Source organism: Ambystoma mexicanum, chromosome 5q (genome assembly GCF_040938575.1).
Source record: "Ambystoma mexicanum isolate Mex_15411 chromosome 5q, UKY_AmexF1_1, whole genome shotgun sequence".
Classification (NCBI taxonomy): Eukaryota; Metazoa; Chordata; class Amphibia; order Caudata; family Ambystomatidae; genus Ambystoma; species Ambystoma mexicanum.
Genome location: NC_090933.1, coordinates 1294266344 through 1294285484, shown reverse-complemented (window position 1 = coordinate 1294285484; position 19141 = coordinate 1294266344). Strand labels below are relative to the sequence as shown.

Here is a 19141-nt window from a genome sequence, read left to right as displayed (position 1 = left end):
ACTCTATGCTTTCTTGCATCCCCAAAATATATGCATCAGGCCCTCCCCTTCACTGTTGCACCACAGACACACCGACCTGGCCTGTTTGTTGAAGCTTGCTACCCTCATTGGGGTCATATAAGTTCTATATAAGACATTCATCTGTATCACTCGGAACCTAGCGTTCCTGGACACTTCCTTACGGTGCATCAGTGCCCATCCTGATTACTCCGGATTGGGCCAGGAGGACGTGGCATCCTGGACATGTCCATCTGCCCTCCAATGCGTCTTCCACAAAGAGAAGACTTTCTCCCACAAGAGGAGGGTCTGGTTCTCCATCCAGAGGTCAAGACACTTAACCTTCACGCGTGGTTTCTGAGAGGTTGAGATATAAGGATTGTGACCTCCCGGATGACATAATGGAGATCTTGCTTTCGGCCAGAAGACAAGAAACAAAATCTCTGTACGGCTGCCATTGGAACAAATTCAGCATCTGGTGCAGGGAAAAGTGTGTCCCCTTTTCAATGTGATACACCTATGGAGTTATCTTTTCTGTTAAACTTAGCGAATCTGGAGCTCCAGATTGGAACCATAAAGGGTTATTTGGCAGCGCTTACGATTTTCAAGCGCTCATCAGAAGAAACTTCATACTTTAAAATCCCTTTAATCATACAATTTCTTAAGGGACTCTAATCTATGTTCACCTACTCCTTTTCAGGTCCCAGTATGGGATTAAAATATTCTACGAAAATGGCTAACATGCATTACATTTGAACCTTTGCATTCATGTCCATTAAGACTGCTAATGTTAAAAACCATGTTGTTAGTGGCAATAACATCAGCCCGCAGGACGAGCGAGTTGCAGGTTCTTCTTGTAAACCTCCATTCACTATATTCTAGAAGGTCAAAGTGGTTCTTAAAGTGAAACCTTCTTTACTGCCAAAGATAGTCTTCAATTTTTCTAAAAAAAATAATGTAACTAACTTTTTACCCACCTCATCATCCTGGAAAGGAGGAGGAAAAGTTGCATAGACTCGACCCAAAAAGGGCACTCAGTTTCTATATTTCATGAATGGCTAAAATTCACCAAGTTGATCAATTATTTATTGGTTATAAAGGTCATGAGTTAGGTTTGGCAGTAGCTAAGCAAACTCTATCCAGGTGTATTATTCTGGCCATTGGGGAAGGTTATAGACTGGTTGGTAAAGATCCTCCAGGACGGTCTGAGGGCCCATTCTACAAGGAGCATGGCAACATCTTCGGCTCTTCAGAGAGTGGTACCAATTAAGGACATCTGTACGGCACCACTTGGTCGTTCATCCATACTTTTGCAAAACATTGTCTGGACTCAACTTCCACTCAGGAAGGAGGATTTGGGAAGGCAGTCCTTCATTCTGTCGATGATACTTCTGAAGGACCGGTCTAAATTCTTACTCCCGCCTCCAAGACAAATACTGCTTTTGGAGTCTATCAAAAGATGAGACATACGTGGGAGGCCACAATTCATGCTTAGAAAAAGTTACTTATTCCTTGTAACGTTCTTTGGATTGGATGGTCCTCCCACGTATTCCTCGACGCCCCTCACATCCTACCCCACTGTAGAATTTCTGTGATTTTTACATTTTATGCTCTTTTAGAGTCTTTTATGGTTTTTAATACTATTGCTAGTCATTCCTCAAAAAGGGGAAAAACACAACTGAAGCCAACGGGTGCTGCGCTTGCAACCTATGCTGCTGAAGATGTCGGCCAGAAGCCTTCGAGGGACATAGTCTCGACGGGACCAGCATACAGAGCCCTCTGTCGAGGAACATGTTTTCCAAAGCAGCTAAATCTGGAAAGGAAATATCAAAAGATGAGGAATACGTCAGAGGAACATCCCATCGAAAGAACGTTGGCAGTGGTAAGTAACTTGTTCTTCTACTTCCCAAATTGAGGAGATGGAACCAGTAAGCTTGCCAAAACTTCCCAGATGAGGAAGATCGTATTCAGCCGTTTATTTATGACATTCATATAGCGCTTTTATCTAAAGTGCTGAACATATTTTGCACTGTACAAACATTAATAGGAAATGATAATCAAGGCATTAAAGAAAAAGGAGTCATGGCACAACCCAAAGTCATGGAGAAAACATTGGGGAAAAGCAGATTGCAAAATCTCAATTTTTGGCTGTTTCTTGAATTAAACTTAGAACAAGAATGGATATGAGGGAGGAAATTCCATAGTTTAGGAACTACTAATTGAAATGCACAAAAATGAGAAGATGCACAGGGGGGGGACATGGAACAAAAAGAAGAAATTGAGATGCAGAATCCTGTGAATAAATTGCCCACTTCCCTCTGCATGCAAAAAGTCGAGGGATAGTCCAGTGATAGCTCTGCACTTTGAAGAAAAACAAAGTCTAACGTGCATTTTCAGGACCTGATGGAGGGAGTCCAAAAGGTCCCCAGCTAGACAAAATGGTTCCTCATGGCAGAGATCTTTTTACACAAAGAAAAGTTGCTGTCATTCTCTGCCACATGAAGATAAATCCATCGCAAGACAATATGTGGCATCCTTGATATGATATATGATATGATATGGCATTTGTAACGCGCCTATACACAAGTGGTTCAAGGCGCGACGAGGCAGGGAGGTGGGAACAAGGGGAAGACCGACAATGATCCTACTAGGCCAGGTATCATTCAGACCGCGCAATTGCAGGGGTAGGGGAAGGGAAAAGTGCAAGGGGAAGGGGAGGGGGAAGTGCAGTACAAGTAGAATAAAATAAATAAATAAATAGGGCCAACTGGTGGCAAGTGCAAGGTAAGTGCAGACAAGTGCTGGGAAGGGGGGGGCTGTAGGGATACAGAGACAGTCCCGCAGTGCAGGGGATGCTAGGGAGGCAGTGCAAGTGGAGAGTGGCTGGGCCCAGGACCGAGGTCGGTGAGCGTGGCCCAGTTGCAGATTCAGTGTAATTTCAGTGTAGAATTTAGCAGGGGAGAGGGACAGAGAAAGCAGAAGCAAAGAGGAAGGTTTTGAGGTGCTTCCGGAACCGGAGATGGTTCTCCTCCAGTTTCAGGGAGGCAGGAAGGCTGTTCCAGAGGGAGGCCCCTGCCGCGGAGAGAGATCTACCCCCAGCTCGTTGCTTTGAGAAGCGGCTGACCCTGAGGGAGTTGGAGACGGATGAGCGAAGGGCTCGGGAAGGAAGATATTTAGGAAGAGAGAGTTGAAGGTATTTTGGCCCCAGGCCCCAGAAGGCCTTGTGGATAATGCAGAGGGTTTTGAACTTAATCCTCGCAGCCACTGGGAGCCAGTGTAGAGATTTCAGTCCTGGAGAGATACGGTCCCTGGGCTTGAGGCCAAGGACAAGTCTCGCAGTTCTGTTCTGGATGGGTTGCAGAGGGCAGAGAGTGGAGGCAGGCAGATTAAGATAGAGGCTGTTACAGTAGTCCAGCTTTGAGAGAACCAGGGCTCAGGAGACAGTGAGCTTCTGGGGGAAGGAGAGGAAGGGAAGAATACCTCTGAGGAGGTGCAGCTGGTAGTGGGACTTCTTAGAGACGTCAGATATGTGAGGAGAGAAGGAGAGTGTAGAGTCGAAGATGACCCCGAGGTTTTTAGCCTTGCAGGTAGGAGCAGGAAGAGGGCCGAGAGAGGCCGGCCAGAGAGCTGCAGGGAAGGAGGGAGTGGGTGTGCCGATGAGTAGAATCTCAGTCTTACTGGCATTAAGGCAGAGGTCATTGGCGGCACACCATTCCTGGATAACAGACAGTCAGAAATGAGGGAAGGAGAGGAGGAGGCCGAGGGTAGCCTGAAAATGAGCTGGGTATCGTCCGCATAGCACTGAAAGTTGGGGCAGAGGCGGCGATGCAGTGGGCAAGGAGTGACAGATACTGGTTGAAAAGCCAGGGAGAGAGATTAGATCCCTGGAGAACACCACAGGTGGAGAAGAAGACGTCAGAGAGGAAGGACCCAAGTTGGACCTGGGAGGGTCGATTGGAAAGGAAAGAAGTCAGCCACGCCAGAGCCTGACCAGTGATACCCAGGTTATCACGGAGACAGTTGAGCAGGATGGCATGGTTGACCGTATCAAAGGCAGAAGAGAGATCCAGCAAAATGAGAACACAAGGATGTTAGAGTCAAGGTTGGAGAGCAAGTCTTCACGGATGTTCAGGAGAGCAGTTTCCGTGCTTCTGGCAGCTCTGAAGCCAGACTGATGGTCATGAAGGCTACCAACAGATTCAGCATGGAGGTTAAGCTGGGAGATGGCCAGTTTCTCCAGGAGCTTGCCCAGGAAGGGAGTGATGGAGATTGGGCGATAGTTAGCCGGGCAGGAGGGATCGGAAGAGGGTTTCTTAAGAAGAGGGTGCACAAGGGAGTCCTTGAGGGGGGATGGGAAGACTCCAGAGGTGAAGGAGTGGTTGCAAAAGTCAGCCAGGGCGGGAGCCAGGGAGTCGATGTGGTCCTTGATGGTTTTGGAGGAACAGGGTTGAACCTGTTTAGACTAGACTTTCATAAATCAGACTTGTCTGGAGACCTTGTCAGCAGAAAAAAGGGGAAAGGCAGAGACGGAGGGAGGAGGGGTGGCTCAAGAAGGGCCAGAGGAAGAGCCGGGAAGAGAGGGAGGGAGGTGATAGGAGGAGAGTGAGGACAGGATGTCCTGAGTTTTAGAGATGAAGTGAGAGGCCAGTGCCTTGCAGAGGGCCTGGGAGGGGACAGGAGAGGTAGAGACTGCAGCAGGGTTGGCAAGCTCCTTGCAGATTTTAAAGAGTTCAGCCGAGTTGTTAGATGCCACAGAGATGCGGGCTTGGATAAGGGCTCTCTTCTTGATGAGAAAGGAGAGACGGTATTGCCTTTGGAGCAGGCGGCAGGCCAGTTTGTCAGAGGATGAACACGAAGCACGCCATTTCCTCTCTGCCACCCTGCACTTGCGTTTAAGGGTGACGAGATCCGAGTCATACCAGGAGTTACATTTGGCTTTGGGCTTCAGGCGGATTCTCATGACCGGGGCAAGGATATCAAGAGTATCAGATATAGCAGAGTGGAGCATGGAGAGGGCTGTGTCAGGGTGGGAGTCAGCCGAAGGGGGAGGGAGGGCCGAGAAGGTGGCAGCGAAAGCCTCAACTGACACGCGCTTCATGGGTCGGATGGCCGAGAAGGTGGGTGGCAATGATGAGGGTGGCTTTGCCTGAGGGGTAGGGAGGGTGAGGTGGGAGGATAGGAGAAAGTGATCACTCCAGGAGAGAGGAATGGAGAGAGGGACGGAGAGGGGAAGGTCAGAAGAGATCAGAGCATCAAGAGTGTGCCCTGCAGAATGAGTAGGCCCAGACGGGAGAATAGAGAGTGAGAGAGAGTCGCAGAGGTCACGAAAGAGTCCACTGGGGGGACAGGAGGCATCCAGGTGGATGTTGAAGTCACCAAGAAATAGGAGTTGAGTGGTAGCGGACAGGAGTGAGGAGGAAAGGTCAGCCCACTCAGAGAGGAAGGAGGAAATTTGACCAGGTGGCCGATAGATAGTAGCCACGGTAAGGGAATGGCTGGGAGAGAGAGAGAGAGAGTCGGCAGAAAAGACATTCAAAAGAGGAGTAGGTCTGCGTAGGAATGACAGTGGCAGGAATCCACTCAGGGAAGATAAGGGCAGCACCCCCCCCCCCTTGCCTTATAAATCGTAAGAACTCTTAGAGAGGAACACAAAATTACAGAGCCACTCTCCCAGAGAGACTTTGGCTTGGAGGAAATGGGGATTCAAAATCACAGGAGTCTGCAAAAACTGTAGGAGTCTTTTAGAGCTAGACAAAAGAAACCTAAAAAAGCAATTTTTCCCCTAAAAAGCAGAATTCATTGTCTACTCATCAACTATCTTGAAATTGATTTGAATATCTAAAAGGTTAAATGAGTGACTTGTCAGATTTTTTTGGGATTTATTTTATTAATAGGTTTCATAATCTGATATGTATTACATTTGTGATCATCAAAATGTTATATCTGCGTAGACCTTTGCTATATTTTTTACAATTGCTTGTTTATATTTTCTTGTGTGTACTTTGGATTTAGGATCTGACACTGAAGCTGTGCCTTATCCGGAGCATCTGTATGATTGCTATGGCCATCTGTAACAGCAATCAGTGCAGTTTCTTCAATTTCTCCCGTAAATCAGAACTAATAGCTCAAATGATGGTAAGTGAGCTTTTTGAATGATTGGCTATTCAGATTGAGTGCGTAAACCAGACTCTGCATTGACAGGATAATCCTTCTTGCCATAGATGCTGAAAGTGAATATTCTAATTGTACAATATGTTTACAGCAAATTATGGCGTTTGAGTTGATCTCCTAGAGTCTTTCCAAGCTGCCTATTTCCTCATGTCCATTCAATATTCTTTTTGTAACCAGACTCTGACCAGTGGAATTTGCATTTTTAAGCTGATTGGTTGATTTTATACCTTTTATTTTTAACACTGAATTTGCTTGGCATGTACAATAAATACCAACTCTTCCGTGCGACATAGTTTAAGTACAAATTATCACAATGCTCACATGTACGACAACATCTCCGCCACCCCACAGCCCAAGTAGCATACTCTGACCTCTCCCCTAGGGCGTAAGAGTCTACTTAATCTCACCAACATTATTGGCACCTCTTGCTCTGGTGAATTCCTTCTGAACTCTGCCCAAATATCTTTTCGGCTTGGACAAAACTGGTAGCATTGTAATGAATAATTCTTCGAACTATTAGCCCATACTACCTCTCTCAGCCATTCCTCCACGTTCTGTGTAACCTAGCCTTCCACCCTGTTAAGATATATCTCTTAGGCAATTGACACCCCAGATTTACACACACACACACAGCCACACACACCCCAACCCCCCCCCCCCATGGGAGTGTTAAGTTGGGAGTCCAACAGCCTTCCTCGCCTCGTTATGGCCTTCATAATTTCAGTGGAGTATAGTGCAGCCTATTCAATATCTTGAATTGTAGAAGTTTGAATCTGGTGTATGAAACCTGGTGGGAAAGGATATACCGAAGTCTTCTGAAAGCATTCAACTAGGGGTGTTGCTGCCACATCAGCACCCCAAAGAGGAGCCTCCACTCAGGATGTCTGTCAGGCGACAGCATGGGCTTATATCCACACGTTTGTGTAATACCGCTGCCTGTACACCCTGTCATGTCAGGACGCCCGCTTGGGTAGCGCTATCCTGCAGAACGTCCTTATCTGACACAAGCAGCCTTTGTTCGTCCTGATGAAGAATCTGCTATAACACACTATCCATTAGAAGAAAAAGAATTAATCTCTGGTTATGTACTTTGCTGATGGATGGTTCCTCCCACAGATTCATAAGCGCCCTTCCAGCCTACTCTCATTCCGGGGGCTCTCTCCTGTCTCCATCTCCTTCAATGCTAAAAGGCCCTAATATATTTTGTGATCCCCCAACATGGCTGAGCATGAGGAAAAAATGGGCGCAGTGCAGGCTATTTGCACTGATATCAGCATCCCGTCCAGCCTCTAGAATGAAAAGCAGAGAGGAACCTAGACACCGAGGCCGCATGGCGCTCCCTGCTGCCAAACGTTTCTGAATCCTGCTGCAGCAGGAAGACTATATCTAAGATGAGGAATCTGTCGAAGGGACATCCATATGAACGAATATTAGAGGAGGTAAATAATTTGTTCTTTGTTTCCCTTAAGCATGCAGTGCAACTGTGATCAATTTCAGCTGTATGACAGGAGACTTGCATTAAGCTCGTTTGAATCATACCTCCACTTTCACCCTGTGCACAATCTCTCAGCTAGACCATCGACTGCAATCTCTACTTCAAAACAGACATTCCCAAGACAAAGACCCAAGCGGCATGATACCAATCTTTGCTCCTCCACAAAGCCAAGTCTTTCAACCCTGCCCTGTGTACCAGAACAGTTGTCCAATACCTGGTGATCTCCCGCCTGGACAGTGGCAACACCCTACTCACAGATGTCCCTACTTTGCCCCTCTGAAAGCAATGTTTCTATTTTCTTTTTCTTTTTTTATTGCGACGTGGTTTAAAATAAACCTTACACAAATGAAACATGATACATAAATAAGCAACAATAAAACATACAAATTTAATTTGTTAATACATCAATTTCCTTTAAAAAACACTATGCAATAATTAATGAAACATTCTCACCCTGCATAAGCCTAGACCAGAACCGATTTTTTTGAAAAGTCTGTCCTAAAACATTCACCAAATCTACTAAATATCCTTTACCTGGTGCTGGCCACACAAGGACAGTCCATGACCCAGTGTCGTAGTGTCTCTATCAGACCCTTGGACCTGCAAAAAGACACACCCGCATTGTGGATGATTCAGTAGAATTCCATTACTTTATCCTCTCCCCTTAAAGCATTATGCAATTTGCTACATGATAGGCGGACCAAATATGTCGGAATTTCTCTTTTATGTGGGAATTTTGCATATTCTGAGAATGTCGAATAAGTGTACAGTGCTTCCAGAGTGATCATCCAATCATTCCTAAATAGCTCACATTTTACCTTGCTTGCAGAAATAATTAGATCCTCCTTTGTTGTACCCAAACCTAACAATACATTCATTCTGCATCTTAAATTTAAAACCGACTAGTGAAGGCACAGATAAATCATTCAATATTTAGTCAAGATCGGTATATAAAGAAATTACAGGTGGCTGGAGCATTTTGGAATAACTGAGCAACTGTCTCCATACATACCGCGCATTTAGGGAAACCAACCCCAATTCATGACGAATAATGGAGGTGGGTAATGAAGTTGCCATGCCCAACACATTTTTCCCCAAAAAATCTCTGTACAACATTAAGGTAAGTACCCAAGTCCACCAGGGACCGATCCAGATCATACAATAATACCGGCTCTAGTTTACCCAAATAATTATTTCAACGCTGGTAACATGGAAAATGTGCATATTTTGGACATCAGCCGTTTCGTCTTGCCACACTATGGTTGTAGTTTTTGTTTTAGGGGGCCCTCGACATAGCCCCAGAGGTAGAGTTCGTAAGATTATAGACTAGATATCTTATAGCAGGTGTCCACTCTACTCTTTTTCCCACCAATAGTCCACCACATGGTTTTTGGCTCGGCAGATTTAGCAAAGATGACAACCTTCGATTTCGACCCATTGGCAAGTAGGTTATTGTCGACAGCATAGCGGTAAAATAAATTCAGTTTATGCTGTTAGGCTCATGGGGGTCCTATCGAATAGAATTAGGTCATCAGCCAAGGCGGGCCATTGCACCTTCAAATGGCCCAAACAGGAATCATATTATTTGCCTTCCACAACCTCTCCATATCACTCACGTAGATGTTGAAAGTGTAGGAGCTTGGATGTAACCTTGTTTAAGTCCAAGCTGAGATGGGATGGATCTAGTCATTGAACCTTCCCGAGTAACTCTGATCTTAATCGAGGATTTCAAATGAATTAAAGCAGTTAGTGAGACCAGTTTTTGTGGAATATTGAAGGAAAGCATCTTGGACCATAGAATAGAGCGAACTACCCGATCAAAGGCACAGGACATGTACCATGAGGCCATATAAGTGGGTGCCCCCCCTTCCGCCTATTGTTTGGAAGAAGGTGGGCTAAGATGGTAGCATTCAGAGGAGTCCCCATATTCTGTTGAAAACTGACCTGGAATATAGACAAAATAGATGGTTGCCTCATTGCCTGATGAAGGTCTCTTAGAATGAGGATCGCAAAGACCTTGCTGATGGCATCAACGAGCGCAATAGGTCGGTAGTTGGACAGGTTATCTTTAGCCCCTTCTTTATAAATCGGGATCGCAATCGACTGAGACCAATAGAAGGAATCCTATGCATCATAAAACTGTGGTCAAAGCAAGGTGCAACAAGATGCCTACAGTATTAGCTCGCCCAAAGAGTAGGAGCCTGCTTCAGGATGAATGGTGGTAGCCCATCTGGGCCAGGGGTCCCTAGACAGTGGTCGAAGTGTACGAAAAGAAGTAGTGGAACTATGTTCCCTGCTGGCCTGCACCCTCTCCCCACAAACACCATCACCACGACCCCTCCCACACACAATTCAAACCCCCAAACACATGCACCTGCTGTTTTAAGGGAACGTTCAGTCTAGTGCACTGAAAGTGCAAGTTTCAACTTCTTCCTATACTTTTATTTTAAAACGAAACCATTCTGCAACAGTTTCTTTTTAGTATAGGAACAGTAAAACGTATTTAAAAGAAGTAGAGGAGCACCGCTCCCACTTCCTTCGACCACTAGCCCTAGACGGTTTTAATGTACCAATAGCCTAAAGAAGGTCTTCCTCTAGCCACAAACATAAGCCAGGCTGGATGGGCCCCTCAGTAGGATCATCCAATTCACAAAACGTATTAGGTCAATTAAATTTTGAATTGATAAACCTCACCCATTCTGGCTCAGAAAATAGGACAGTACATGTTTATTGATCCAATCCCCCCCCCCCCAACCGCCCTTGATTAATGCAAGCCCAAAAATGCTGAGAATTGTTTTTACAGAAGACATTTCAGGACAGACTGGTTATCTTTCATATGGACCTCATATATTGTTTTCTTTTTAGGAAGTTCTTGTGGCATTGGCAAATCCTTTTTTTAAAAAAAAAAATGTTAGCAATCACATACTCGTTAGTTTTTAACCTCTTCATTTTTCATTGTTTGATACTCTGGAGTTTTTCTCTTCTAGGAGGCAATTCTTGAGTCATACTGGTGAGTTTGTGACAATATTTTTAAACAGTCCTCCTTCCATGTCAGATGTCTAATGCAGACCATAATGATGTAATATCAATCCCCCACTGTTTCACATAACAAGCCCCTCTCTTCCACTGCAGCACCCAGAAGTTTTATTCATTTTCTATCATGTTTTTGATTCCATCTCACCCTCAGACCTCCCCCTGTCGGGGAACAGCCAAGCAGTGCACATATTCACTTCAAGGGCAGTGTGTGAGAATGTATAATCAAATGATCCAATATAAGGGGATCCTGAATATTAAGAAGGCCAATGTTAGAATGTAAGTTGAGTGAAACTAAAATGATCGATCCAGGAGGATGCAATTCCCCAGCGCCAGGTGAATGGATGGATGAATGAATGAATGAATGAATGAATGAATGAATGAATGAATGAATGAAGAACTTTTGATTCAACCTCAACTAGATTAAAATCCCAATAAACCAAAAGAGAATCCCAGGCAGTTTACCTAAAGGAACTAATTTGGGAAGCTTGAGGAATGACTCCTGCTAGATTTAATCTGCCCCTCTGCACAATTCAAATTAAAATCACCACCTACAATCATTGCATGTTCGTGTCCCCTTACTAGCCAACAGTCAAAAATGTAAGACAAAATCTGTTCAGCATATTCGGTCTTGCTGGGTTCCAATCAAAGTTCACAAGTAGTAATTGGGCCATAGTAAAATTCTCATTAACAGATACTGCCAGTGCTCCCTCGGATGAGTGAAACAACTCTGCCTGCAGGTTAATCTCCATCCGGTTGCGGTTCTGCTTCTCTGCATCTTCCGGTGATAGCTGCTGGTGCCGGCAGGGATTGAAGTGTTGCGGCTTTGTAGGCCTGTCTGTAAGCCCTGGGCCTGTTCTTAATGTTTTCTCAGCCCAGCTGTCTTTTGGCGGTGCTGCATTGTGCAGTCAATGGGTACTACAGTGGAATAGCTGTCTTTTGGAGGTGCTGCATTGTGCAGTCAATGGGTACTACAGTGGAATTTTGGCAGCATAGAGGCGCAGAGTCCTGGAAGGAGGGATATGTATGCTGTGAGGGCGTGTGCAGGTTTAGCTCGTTGATGTTTTCCCTTGGCTGATTCAGTGGTTTCCAGGACCTCATAAAGATTGTTTTTTGCACAATCAATCCCTGGAGAGATTTGCAAGAAAAAGAGATAAGAATGCATACAGAGATTGGAATTCCAGAGGTTTCACAAAATGTTATTGACCTGTACGTGATGGACATTGTTAGGGCGAATTCTCTGTTTAGGCTGAATTTCCTAACCTAGTGAGTCCCCCAGCAGCTTTGCTGGATTTCTGGAGTTTGTTTTTTTTCCTCCTGCCAAGAGTGAGACTTTTTTTTTTTCTCCCACTCTTGGACATGATTTATGGTATTCCTTTGATTGGTAATGTGTTTTATGGGCTATGGGGTCCTTTACAACATAGGGTCTCATGTGTTTTTCCTATGTGTGTTACACAGCACCCTCCGTGCAGTAACACAGGGGTGTCATAGTGACACCCCACCATAGACCCCATACCCTGGGACTGACTACTGTCTCCCAGGGCATGTAAAGTCACCATTGGCTTTACTAGTCCCAAATTATTAACAGAAACCAGTACAAACCATCATATTGTGGACTTGCTGGTCGGGGCAATTCGATTGCCCCGGGGTCTGTTAGTCGAGGGGGCATGTCTCCGTCCCCCCTGATCGAGTTTTGGCTGGTGGCAGTGGAAACTACTTTTTATATTCAACTTTAATTATTTGATTCTTATAGCCTCGAACATACCGCCGGTTTATTTAATTAATATTAATTCTCCGGTTAGTATTTATTGCCAAGACTCGATTCTAAAATAGCATTTGTGTTCTCTTCTGTGACTCCAACCCAAGTCGAGCCCTTTGTTCCACTTTTTGGCGGGCTTCTCCACAGAAGCCTCCAAAAGTGGTGCCACTCTGTCTGGGTACCACAGGGGGTGTGGGAGGGGGTTTAGGCACCCTGGACTGAGTTACCTTGGTAACTCAAGTCGCACTCTTGTGTGATTGGCCCAAGTGGTGAGTCGGCCGGCTCACCACTTAGCATGTTTGAGTGACAGCTAGGCTGAGTGAATGGGGTTTTTTTGCTTAAAAGCAGGGCTTTGGGGACTGGAACTCCAGATGTCGCCACAGGACCTGAGAATCCGGCTGGAGAGGCTTCTTCCCCTGACTGGTGGGCACAACCAGTTTACCTTTCTTTCTTCACACCCCATCCCGGTTTGTGGTCGAACTGCCCGTGCCAAGCACCCCGGCAGACGGATAGCCACTCACCACTGAACCGCGAATCACCAGACCGCTCCTTGTACCTGAGAAACTCCGCGGCTGGTTTCTTCCCTGGCAGTGCAACGGACTCCTGTCTTCCTCTACGACGAGATCCTCTCTTCCCCCGGATGAAGCACCGACTTGCATCCGCTGCCAGGAACAACTGCCCTCGCCCCGGCCTACTGACTCTGAATTCACGGTTGTACTTTGCCTTGCTCTCTTGTTATGTTCTTGTAAAAGTTTTGGGATCTGTTTCTCTGCTTTTCTCTCCCTTTTTTTAAAACGACCTATTAGAGTGCCATCTACGTTAAGCGCTCACCGCTGTCTGAAAATAAGTGGGGCTTTACTTAAGACTTGTCTAATATTCTTTTAAGGGAGTGTATATCTTTTAGTGACCGTGTTTTTGAATTGCTTACTATTAGTGCCTGTGTGTTTTTCTAGATGTGGTTTTAAATAATTATATCTCTTTTACACCAAGCCCTGGTCAGTGTTTACTTGTTCTATTGTGTGCTCTTGACCTATTGTGAATACTCTGTGTACTGCCTAACTCTTCTTGAGGGAAGTCTGACTGCTCAGCCACAGCTACCAAGTGAATCTGCGTGGTACAGGCTGCTACCAAGTGGGTTTACTGCCAAACACCTGTAGTCCTAAATCTTTTGCAGTGGTCCCAGAGGGAACTGCACAGGTTTCTGCCCAACAGAAATGTCCAGAGCCTCTAAAGATGTCAACTCTTTGTATAATGAGGATAACATGATTCACCCTGCCTTAGATTTATTTGTAGCTGGTACAGAAACCACTGCTGTCACCTTGCGCTGTTCCCTCCTGTACATGGTGAATCATCCAGCAATTCAAACATCCACTAAGATGGCTGCCGATTTTACCAACATCACAAAGGAAATACAGCCTGCGCCAAGAAATGCCTGTGATTGGCTGGTACCTCCACATAACCAGACAGTCTGGATTCACCGGAAGTCTAAGGCAAGAGCAGGAGCTCTCTGCTGCTACACTCCGTCCCCGGGATCCAGCGTGCCTCCCAGGACCCCCTCCTTGCATGGATAGCTCTGATTGCAGGCAGCTTGATGAACAATACCCAGCATCCACTAAGAGGGCAGCCGCTTTTGGCAACATCACCAAGGAAATACAGCCTGGGCGAGGAAATGCCCTTGATTGGCTGGTGCCTCCACATGACCAGGCAATCCGGATTCGCCGGACGGTGAAGCCAGCCTTAGTCGAAGGCCAAAGTCTAAGTCAAGAGCAGGAGCTTTCTGCTGCTTGCCGCTGCTTGCTGCTGCAGACAAAGGACTCAAATGTTCCGCAACGTGGAACAACTCCTTATTGCCAGGTAAGCCAGACGTACCTCCCTGTACTTCCGGTGCTTCATAATTGAACTTGAATACATGTAGACTCGCCCCATGCCCTTGCCACCACAAGAACATCTTCCCCTCTCCATTCCTACACGCCCTCACGCCCACGCCAAACCACCACCTACAGCGCTAAAAAGTCACAAAACCCACCGAGAAACCTGAGGGTATTCTCCCAATAAGACCTTGAGAATCCCTTATTCAGGTGGCCAGGGAAGGGCTGGTGCTCTCAGATCACAATCCAGGGGTGGACGAGCGGGGGAGGATCACCTGGCTAGGGAAACCCGGGGTCATACTGTGGGGGGGGGTGGGATACCCCATATGAGAGAGGGTCGAGGAAGACAAGGTCTATGAAGCCTTCATAGACCAAATTGACCTACTTTTAATCCAATGAACTTCCTCTTCTTGAAGCCAACAACCCCTTCGTATATAATCAATCCCCTAGGATCCCAGTTTCCATTGCTCCCAGAAACGACCTATCCCAGAATCCTTGCTTTTCTAATTGCTACTTGAATGATTCCAACTGTACTCTTACGTCCCGTCCCCTTTCCTCCATACTGCATGGGGCGTCCATTCCTAGGGACGGGAAACGGAACCGTTTTCACCAGAAAAAAACCTTCTTCCCCTTTAAATTTAATGGCGCACAGGGGTCCCCTTGCGCCACACCTCAGTCCCCTTTTCCGCGTCGACAGGAACGGGCCTTATTCACCAGCGCTCCTGGGTTTGGCTTTAGCCATGTAATTCCACGTGCGGATACTACTTCTTCTGTCTTTTTGTCTTTTTTCATTGAGGTACTTGGTCCTCAGGCGTCACGCTCCTCCCCGGCGCATGTCGACTTCAACCGGGTTCAGCAGGTGTCCATCCTGTGAAGGGCTAATTCCTAATTCAGACCCCCACGCCCTCTGCCTCCGGTGCCTTGGCCCCAACCACGGCTGGCAAGCTTGTACCGTGTGCAACGCTCTTTCTTCGAGGTCTTTAAGGAACAGACTAGCCAGGTTGAGGGAGCTCTTACAGAGGTCACCTCCAGAGGACCTGAAGGACTTTGTCAATTATCGATCCAGGCCCAAGGTAGTTCCACTCTTTTCCAGCGCACCCCGCAAGGGAGACTCCTTTCCAGGGACTCGCCCGAGCGGGAGGAACCTCTCAGGTTCTCATACCAGCACGAGTACCAAGGCTAATCCAGCTACCAGCCGACAGGCCGAGGGGTCAGTAGATCCTCCTGCTGACGGTGCTGAGGCACCGGAAGGTTCTTTTACCGGGTCTTCACCCGAGGGGCACAAACTTGTACCGGCAACATGTCTGAGGTGGCTCCTACACGCGGCACTACCGGCAGCTCCGCCGAGGGTGAAACGCCTACCAGGTCTCGACTTGAGGTGCATGATAGGCCTCATGATCCACACTCAAGAGTCCTGGACGAGGCTGGGACCAGTGAGCCAAGCAACACGACATCAGCACGTGGAAGGCAGCTCGACAAGATGGCTGACACACCGGACAATTTGGGCACCCATCCGATACCGCACCATGGAAGGGTGCAGTTGGAGGAGCGAGTGTCAAGGTGGGACTGGTGTCCACCAAGTACGTGGCCTACAGCCTATCCTTCATTTGCGCAGGGCAGGTTTCTGCATCATCCATATGGTCAGGGCATGCAATGGTCTCAGCAGCCTCCCGCTACCCTGTCAATATCACCTAGCACCCCTCCGGCTTGTGAGGACCGGTTCTTTGAAACATTCCTCGGGCTCATCAGATCTCCTTGGATGGGGGTTATCCTCAGGGATGCCATTAGGGATGTGCTCCCGCCAATGGCTCCAGTGCCGCTGACCCCAGTGCAGCCCCCTCTGCCCGCTCTGCCCTCCCAGCCTATAACGCAGGCGGATCCATACCAGCCTTCCACAAACGTCTTGCAGGACTGGCAGAGTACCTGGGCCTTCCTCAACCCGAAGCTGAGCAACCAGCAGAGGGAGTGCTCACCGATGTCCTCACGCTACGCCCCGCGGCTAGTACGGGTAGCCCGATGCGGAAGGACGTTGTCGCCTTGGCCAAATAGGGGTGGCTCAAACCCCACTTGGTCCAGCCGGTCAATCCAAGCAAATGGAGGGGATACACTCTTGCTGTCGGCCCATCCTCAGCCACACTCTTCGGTGATTGCTGCAGCATCACTATACTCCAAGCCTCAGTCGTCCTGCATCTTCCTCAAGCCAACGCGGATGCCATGCTGGTAGCCATTAACCAGAGGCTCTGGCGAAAAAATTGCGGATTTCCTCCCAGAGCTTCCTGCACAGAACCAATCACGATTCAAGGATGAACTGGCAGAGGCCAAGATGGTGGGGCAAGACATCATGGAGTCCACCGTGACCCACATTGATACCTCTGGCTGGGCCATTTCCATTGCCACGGACATGAGAAGAACGTCATGGCTCTGTGCTACTAAATTCAACCCGAATGTCCAGGAACACATTTTGAACCTGCTGTTGAAAGGGGGTGACCTCTTTCACTCCTCCACGGACGAGGAGCTGGATAAAAAGAACAGCTCACAAAGGCAACTCCCAAAAGGTACACCCAGTCACAGCAGTGCTCGGACAAGATGCGTACATAAGGAGGGTTGCGTGGCTTCCAAGTGAGGAGGTCTAGGCAGCCGGACCGTTCGCTGACCCAATATCGGCGCAAGCAACAAAAAGGGTGTGGGGGGAGTAAGGGCTTTTTCCAGTCCCCCTCCTCGGCAACAGCCTTGGGGACAAAGAGGGCATGACACGCCCCTCAGGTTCACGTACCTCAGTGGGGGGGCAGGCTTGCTCTCCACGCACACATCTGGCATCAGAATTTCACAGACCCTGGATCCTCTCAACAGTTTCCACGGGGTACCGCCTACCTGTCCTTGCCTCTCCTCCCCTCCACTCCCACAGGTTGGGACAGCAACTCTTTTGGCGAAGATCCGGGCGCTTGTCGAGAGCCAGGCAGTAGAGGAAGTCCCAGCCTCCCGGAGAGGCTTGGGCTTTTACTCCAGGATTTTCGCCATTCAGAAAAAGAACCAGGCACGCCTAAGAGTTGTACTGGACCATACCACCCTCAACCTCACCCCACCTCTACAAAAATTCAAGATGATTACGCCAGCTTTCATAGCGGAGACATTGTGCAAGAGAGACTGGGTGTGCTCCCTGTATCTGAAGGACTCGTACCTACATGTCCCGATTTGGCAGCCTCATAAGCATGGCCTACCATTTCCAATACAAGGTGCTTCCCTTCGGCCTCAACTCTGCTCCCAGGGTTTTAACCAGACTAATGAATATAGTGGCGGCCCTCATCAGGCCTCGGGCCACCACATCTACCCATACCTCAACGACTGGCTCGTCAGGGCAACATCTCCGGAAGAGGTGCACCACACTTCCCAAGCTCTTATGAGCACCGTCCACGATTTGTGCTTTTCGCTCAATCTCAAGAAGTCACAGCTGCAGCCCACGCAGAGGTTGACTTTCCTGGGGCTGATCTGGAACACACACTCTGCAAGAGTGTTCCCCTCTGAGGTCAAGATCACGGCCATCAGGTGGGCCACCGTTCACTTCCTCAGCAGAGAAGGTGCGTCGGCATTGTTGGTACCAACACCTCCTTGGTCTCATGACAGCGCTCCTATTGGCCGTCCCCCACACGAGACTCAGCATGAGGAGGATACAGCTGACTTCGCAGCATCATGGAACCAGGAGCAGGGATCTCAGGCAGAGATTATAATCATTCCTACCTCTCTTCACCCGGACCTCACCTGGTCGTCCAGTGACTGCAACCTGTCCCCGCCTACCATCACTACGGACTCCTCTCTCACTGATCCACAGGGTGATTTGCAAGATAAAGGAGTCTTGCCACCTCAGTCATTCTGATAGCTCCATGGTGGCCGGCCAGATCATGGTTCTTGGAGCTGCTCAGCCTCTCAGACAGGCCACCCCATTCACTTCCCGACGGGCCCAGCAAATCTTCTGGCGCAACAGGGGGGCAGGGTAATTCACCCCACGCTACAGAAACTGGCCCTCACAGTGTGGTTCCTGAGCAGGGCACGCTAGGGAACCTCAGCCTATCACAGGCTAACCTTGAAATCATACAGGGTGCAAGGAGCAAGTCTACCAGGACCCAGTATAAGAGTAAGTGGACCAGGTTCTGTCACTGGGCAGTCTCTAAGGACATCGACCCCCTTGCATGTACGTTGTACAACATGCTCTCCTTCTCTGCGCACCTTGCCCACTCAGGCATGCAGGTAGACACTTGCTGCACTTATTTGCCAGCCATGGAGCCTTTAGAAATTCGGAGGAGGATGTCTTTTCCTCCTCCAACCCGATAGTCAAGAAGCATCTGACTGGACTCGCCAGACTCTACCTGCCCATCAAGAGGCCTCACCCTGTGTGGGACCTCAACATAGTGTTGGATGCACTGGTCCACAACCATTCTAGCCAATGGTGTCTGCGTACATCGGGCTGGTCACCATCAAGACGGCCCTGTCAGTTGGCCTCACTTCAGCTCGCACAGTCGGCGAAATCCAGGCGCTCGTCGCCTCAGAGCCCTATACAACTTTTCATACGGATAAGATAGTGCAGACACGCCCAGTGTTCCTACTTAAGGTACCTTCCACTTTCCATCTAAACGAGGAAATAGTGCTGCCTACGTTCTTTGCTGAACCAAAGGACGACGCTCAGAGGGTTCTGCACTGTCAGGCATGCTCTAAAATTCTACTTGGACAGGACTAAGGGCTTCCGCAAGTCAGACACACTGTCACTTTCGGCGACTCAAGGCCTGGGTATCGAGGATCCAAGGCCTCTATAGCACGATGGATGAT

At 48.0% G+C, this 19141-nt stretch overlaps 1 protein-coding gene across 2 annotated transcripts in view; it reads left to right on the top strand.

Annotated features, from left to right (window-relative positions):
* Positions 1-19141, top strand: part of MROH1 (maestro heat like repeat family member 1) — a 2813132-nt gene that overhangs the window by 1502469 nt on the left and 1291522 nt on the right. For both annotated transcript variants that reach the window (XM_069621886.1, XM_069621885.1), the window contains one exon: positions 6010-6132. In XM_069621886.1, the coding sequence (XP_069477987.1) occupies positions 6010-6132 (123 nt within the window). The remainder of the gene's footprint in view (positions 1-6009; positions 6133-19141) is intronic.